General features: G+C 36.6%; 1 protein-coding gene and 1 pseudogene across 1 annotated transcript; one reads left to right on the forward strand and one right to left on the reverse strand.

The window, feature by feature from the left end:
* Positions 1-969: 969 nt before the first annotated feature.
* LOC120157659 (phosphoglycerate kinase, cytosolic) lies at positions 970-3,918 on the forward strand. The gene is made up of 7 exons (XM_039168727.1): positions 970-1,057; positions 1,147-1,387; positions 2,055-2,132; positions 2,225-2,485; positions 2,785-3,102; positions 3,311-3,469; positions 3,570-3,918. The coding sequence occupies exons 2-7, from the start codon at positions 1,193-1,195 to the stop codon at positions 3,762-3,764; spliced, it is 1,206 nt and encodes a 401-aa protein (XP_039024658.1). The 5' UTR covers positions 970-1,057; positions 1,147-1,192; the 3' UTR covers positions 3,765-3,918.
* Positions 3,919-4,664: 746 nt separating this feature from the next.
* Positions 4,665-6,031, reverse strand: LOC120152896 (annotated as a pseudogene).
* Between the last annotated feature and the right edge of the window lie 384 nt (positions 6,032-6,415).

Consider the following 6,415-nt stretch of genomic DNA (forward strand, 5'->3'; position numbering starts at 1 on the left):
TCTGAATCCAAGCTTCCATTGAGCTATATTGTTTAACCTAACAATCAGTTAGCCATTATAACAATTATTTAATTTTACTAATTATAATTTAACCATTACAATGATTAATCGATAATTAATAATTTATCAAAATGTGTATGTGTAACCGTTATCTTTATTCATCACATTTAATGATTTTATTTATATAAATCGTTCGATCTTAACGATTTAATTAATTAACATATAAAATGTAATAATTATGTCGATTACATTTAATACTTTGAAGTTAATCTGAAAACCTAATCATACTACCCTTGGCAAGCGTGTAGCATAAGTATCCTTTTTAGGGTTAATTTACATTTTGATCATTTAACTATGAATAAATATTTATTTTGATCACTCAACTTTCAATTGTGAATTAGCTTCTTTCTTTTAGATTTTTTGTTCTAATTTTTTTATAATTTGATACAAGATCAAATCTTCATTGACTTGATATTCTAATGGGATGGAATTTTTCATTATGTTACACTTCATAAACTTCTAAAAAATGAAAAACAAAAACATTTTTATTAGGTAGATTATAATACAATAATTCAAGCAAAAACATTCTTTGAAGATTTTATGAAATATAAAAGCGTCAAAAAAAATAATTTGTCCAAGAAGAATACGAAGCCGATAAAGAATAGATATTGCACCAACATGTAAGAAACGATAAAAAAGAAACCCAAAAAAGTGATTCACAATTGAAAATTGAGTGACCAAAATATAAAATTGATCATATTTGAATGACTAAAATAAAAATTACCCCCTAAAATTAATGTTCTTTACACATAGTGGCAAAATAACATTATCATTACCGATAGAGAAATAAATGGATCTGATTATAACTTTTTAAAATGTAATATCCAATTATAAATTTTCTCACAATACAACGACATATACTTAATTTACCCTAAATCAGTTAACCTACCCACAGTATCGACATATTCCCTGATTTTGCTTTCTCGTGTCTTGTATTAAAACCCTTCTAGAGCTCTTTGTTTACACAGTCTCGATCCATCCGCCTCTCCGTTCTTTGTAAGCTCTCTGGCTCCGGATACTTGCATTTTACTTTCCATTTGTTCAGATCGGGTCTTAATCGATTATCTATTTCTTCATCTCTGGCACCTTTTTTTTTACATTCGATTGTTGTTGAAGAACAAGTGCTAATACCATGGCTACAAAGAAGAGCGTTGGAGATTTGAAGGAAGCTGATTTGAAGGGGAAAAAGGTGTTCGTCAGAGTTGATCTGAACGTTCCTTTGGATGATAACTTCAACATAACTGATGACACCAGAATCCGTGCTGCTGTTCCGACCATCAAGTATTTGATAGGTCATGGCTCTAGAGTCATCCTTTCCAGTCATTTGGTAACTTCAACATAACTGGTTTAGTTGATTTACCCCTGTTTTTTTTATTTGCGTGTTTTGATTTGGCCTTTTTTGAGCTCTGATTTCTATTTTTGATGGATATTTGTGTTTTTTTGGTGTTTCTTATAAGTTTATGTGCTGTGAATAAGCTAGATCTGTCTGAATCGGACGGAGGCATCATCTTCTCATTTTTTGTTTATATTTTCTCTGTAGTTCCATCTGATTTTGTTTTTATTTGTTATTTAACTCTGAAAACGCTGCAGTTAGCTAGCATATGCTGATTATTGACAGATGTAGCAAGCATGTTCTCCTGGCTTATATTTTCATAGGTTCGATTTGTTTTTTTTTTACTCATAAACTGGTTCACCTTTGTTTGATTCGCTGTTTTTGAGTTTGGTTTATTATTTGCACCATTTTGGCAGCAGTAGTTAATCTAAAAACTATATAATTGCCTTGTTGAATGTTAAGGCAGAATGTCTCCATTCCTTGTTTCCGGTTAAAGATCGCGTAAGATCTGAACAAAGATCTCAGGCACAAATCTCTTGCCCTTGTGTGTGGGAATATGCTGTTCAATTTAGAAAAGTGGATGGAATGTTTGTTTTGTGCTCTGACCTTTTGGCATGTTGAAGATTTCATAATACGTTTCAAATTGCCTTTGTTTTTTCAGGGACGCCCGAAGGGTGTCACTCCTAAGTACAGTTTGAAGCCTCTGGTTCCAAGGCTATCTGAACTTCTTGGAGTTGAGGTTTGTCTTTAAAAAACCTACCCTTTAGCCACCTCAGAGTTTCATTTTCTTGTTTTCTTGTTCTATTAAACATTTTATCTGTCTTGTGAAAGTTTAAAATGGCAAATGACTGTATTGGTGAAGAAGCTGAGAAATTGGTGGCTGGACTACCAGATGGAGGTGTATTGCTTCTTGAGAATGTGAGGTTCTACAAGGAGGAAGAGAAGAATGATCCTGAATTCGCAAAGAAGCTAGCTTCTCTTGCAGATCTCTATGTCAATGATGCATTTGGCACTGCTCACAGAGCCCATGCTTCTACAGAGGGAGTGGCAAAGTTCTTAAAGCCTTCCGTTGCCGGTTTTCTTATGCAGAAGGTATTATGAATATCATACTTTTTTAAAATGAATGTTGCATGATCCAGCAGATTGGTTTAAGAATCATGTTTGAGTCTATGTTTATTTTGATTATTGGATTTGAGTTAAGTAAATTTTAGCATGTTACTTTAGGATCTGATAGAGAGACCATTTAACTGGTCTGCGTCTTTTCTGAAGCATGTCGTCCATAAAACATCAAAATTGCATGGTTTTCAAGCATTTAGATAAGAACACACGATGGTTGTTTTGAGTTTTTGTTGACCATCTTTGACATGCTATGTTCTATTCACCTTTTTTAGGAGCTCGATTATCTTGTTGGAGCTGTGGCAAATCCCAAGAAGCCATTTGCTGCAATAGTTGGTGGTTCTAAGGTATCAACCAAGATTGGAGTGATCGAATCCCTCTTGGCCAAGGTAGATATTCTTATACTGGGTGGAGGAATGATCTTTACCTTCTACAAGGCCCAAGGATACAAAGTTGGATCATCTCTTGTGGAGGAAGACAAACTTGATCTAGCTACTTCTCTCATGGAGAAGGCCAAGGCAAAGGGGGTCTCCCTCTTGCTGCCCACTGATGTGGTTATTGCAGACAAGTTTGCTGCTGATGCTAACAGCAAGGTTTGTGTTGCTTCTCATTTGAAGTTTGCTTGTGCTATGAGTCGTTTGAGCAGACTGTACTGCAATACACCTAATTTTACTGCCATTGGCTACATGGTATCAGAGTGTATCTAAGACCAATTCGTTTAGTATATTCTGGTGATGCTCCCTATATTTGAATTTTTGGGCCTTTAATTTATTATTAATATATTTTATTTTTCTTTTGCAGGTGGTTCCAGCTGCAGAGATCCCAGATGGTTGGATGGGCCTGGATATAGGACCCGACTCCATCAAAGCCTTTAATGAGTCTTTGGACACTACCCAAACCATTATTTGGAATGGGCCAATGGGTGTGTTTGAATTTGATAAGTTTGCTGCAGGCACCGAGGTAAAGTGTGATTTACTTTCAGGAATTAGTTGGTCGTGATAGTGGAATTAGGTCTTTAGTTATGCTCACAAACGTTTTTTTTATACTGTTTATAATGTAGGCGATTGCCAAGAAGCTTGCCGAGCTCAGTGGCAAGGGAGTGACAACAATCATCGGAGGAGGTGATTCCGTTGCAGCCGTGGAGAAGGTTGGGCTTGCTGATAAAATGAGCCACATCTCGACTGGTGGTGGTGCCAGCTTAGAGCTTCTCGAGGGCAAGCAACTGCCTGGGGTCCTTGCTCTTGATGACGCTTAAGCTTTAATTTTGCACCTCGTTGCTTTTTTTGTTTCAGTGTTCTAGTGTGGCTGGTATCTCAGCCGAAGTGTGAATTTTAGTAGAGCCGAGCTGATCTGGTAGGGTTGAAAAGGTGAACTTGTTATAAATAAGAGGATACATTTGGATTGGATTCCCTTTTTGTTAATGATAAAGTTGCCCTAAGTGCTTGTTTTATATCTTGGATTTGAGGTTGGGGATGATGAGTTCATTGCCCTTACGTCCGCCAAACTGAATTTAAAAATGTGTGTGAAATGCTATTTTGAATATTTTTCCTTAAAACCGAAGCACATGTACAAAGAGTTTGATTGGATCGATCTACTTTATTCTAATTTTTTTTTACTTTTTAATGTAATTAATTCATTTGGAGACAATAAAAGTATAGGGATAAAATACTAATATAATTATAAAATATGATACTGCAATGTTAATGATCTCGAAAGTCCTTTATGCTGTTGTTATTTAAAAAAGCCTATATGATCTGGAAAGTCTGTTATACTAATGTGACTCAAAAATATGTTTTTAAAGGTTTACCCAAATTTCAATATATATTAGAAAATGTCATATTTGTTTCTATTCAAAGGCCAACAGAAATACAACTAGGAATAGTTTCGAAAACATTAAACAAATCAAAACTGAACAGACAACTGAGCTAAAGCATCAACTTCCAAATCAAGCAACTGGACCCCCCCCTGTATATATCATCATAATAATTTAATCAGTATTATGATAATGTTTCTAAAGATGTTAACCAGTTGAACTGTAAATAATATCACAGGTTAGAAAAATTAGTTTATTTAAAAAATTCGTGGGAAAACAAGACCCAAACTTGGAATTGAAGACATATCTTAATATCCAACTAAAAAAACAACTTATTAGATTCTAACAAGTTGCATGGTGAATCTCATATTTGATCATGATATCATCTTCGTCATAATCTGTTGTTGAATTTGAGCCGCTGCCGGTGTACGAATGTACATTAGCCGATGAAATCAGGTGCTGAAACGGGTTGGGAGGTGTATCTGCTTCAGCTCCCCCTTCTAATATCTTTACAACGTTCCTCATCGAAGGCCTAGCCTCCGGCAAGTATTGCACGCACCATAAAGCCACGGTTACCATTGTCTTTGCCTTTTCCCTGTCCTTCTCTTCAATTTCGCACTTGTCCCAAAGCTCATCCAATTCCCCCTTGTCAAAATTCTCCCATACTTGTTTCGGAAACCAATCTAGCCTCTCAACTAGAAAGTTCCTCCTCCTCCCAACAATCTCGAACAGCATCGCTCCGAAACTATACACATCGCATTTGTAGCTTACCGGAAACGGCATCCAGATCTCCGGGGCAGCGTAACCGGGAGTCCCTCCAACTTTCGACATGGTTATATTCGTGGTGTCTCGGTTGCACAACTTTGCAAGTCCGAAATCAGCAATCTTTGGGCAAAAGTTGGAATCAAGCAAAACATTTGCCGGTTTAATATCATAATGGATTATTTTCTTGAGGCTGAAATGATGTAGATACTCAAGCCCTCTAGCTGCCCCGACCGCTATCTCATATAACTTGTCCCACTCAATTTCATGCTTCTTATCGAACAAAAGTTTGTCAAGAGATCCATTTTCCATGTATTCATAAACTATGGCTTTTGTCTCCGGTTCAAAGCAGAAGCCGTAAAGCCTTACTAGATTCCGATGATATGTTCTTCCTATGGTGTTGACTTCAGCCATGAACTGATCCTCGATCCGCTTATCTATGCCGTGGTGTTGAGTAGTTTAACAGCAATCGACCGTCCATCTGGGAAATGTCCTCGGAAAACTGAGCCATACCCTCCTTGGCCTAGTTTGGTTGAGTAATTTGACGTGAAAACTTGAAGCAACTGGCCTGAAAACCTGGCTGGTTTTTCATCTAGCACCAGCTCTATGAGTCTTTCTATGGTTTGTTTCTCCGACACCGCTTCCACATCCACCTCCGCATCAACCGGTGGCGCTGGTTGTAGCTCTGTTTTCGCTATCTGTAATTCTTTATCCTTATTTTCAGGCTTCTTTAGCTTTATTATGATACAAGCGATTATTAGAAGCCCTGCTACCCCTGAAATTTTTTCAAGAAGAAGACTTCACGGCTTGAAAAATCCATCCATAAACATCAACACAATGCTTAAAAGGTTTTGATGTTGAGATCAAAATGCCTTACCTCCTATCGTTCCAAATACTATCTCCAGCTGCTGGGTTAACTGCCCATCGGAATTATCAGAAGTCGACATTGTGGTTCTAGTTTTATTGTTCAACGATAGCTTGATACACGCCTGTAGCCCAAGGTTTACTCGATTTATAACAAATCTTTGCGTCAAATTAAGGCGGCACTTTCCCTTTTATAATTGAATTTTATTTTTGCACTCTAAGGTGGTGTTTATTTTCACTGTACAAGCTCTTCAAATCACTTATGTCTGTATCGCGCAGACCACGCGAAGACATTAGGCTTCGCAGACTGTTTGTTTTTTAGAAGACAGAAGCTCTTCAAACGTCTACGCGAGCTCTTCTTGGTGCAGACTTGGTTTTATGTATTCAAAGGTCTTCAAACCTCTTCAAGAACAATTATAAAATATAATTATTTATTAAAATAATTTTAAATAATTTAATAAGGTTAT

Source organism: Hibiscus syriacus, unplaced genomic scaffold (assembly GCF_006381635.1).
Source record: "Hibiscus syriacus cultivar Baekdansim isolate YM2019G1 unplaced genomic scaffold, ASM638163v2 tig00002840_pilon, whole genome shotgun sequence".
NCBI lineage: Eukaryota > Viridiplantae > Streptophyta > Magnoliopsida > Malvales > Malvaceae > Hibiscus > Hibiscus syriacus.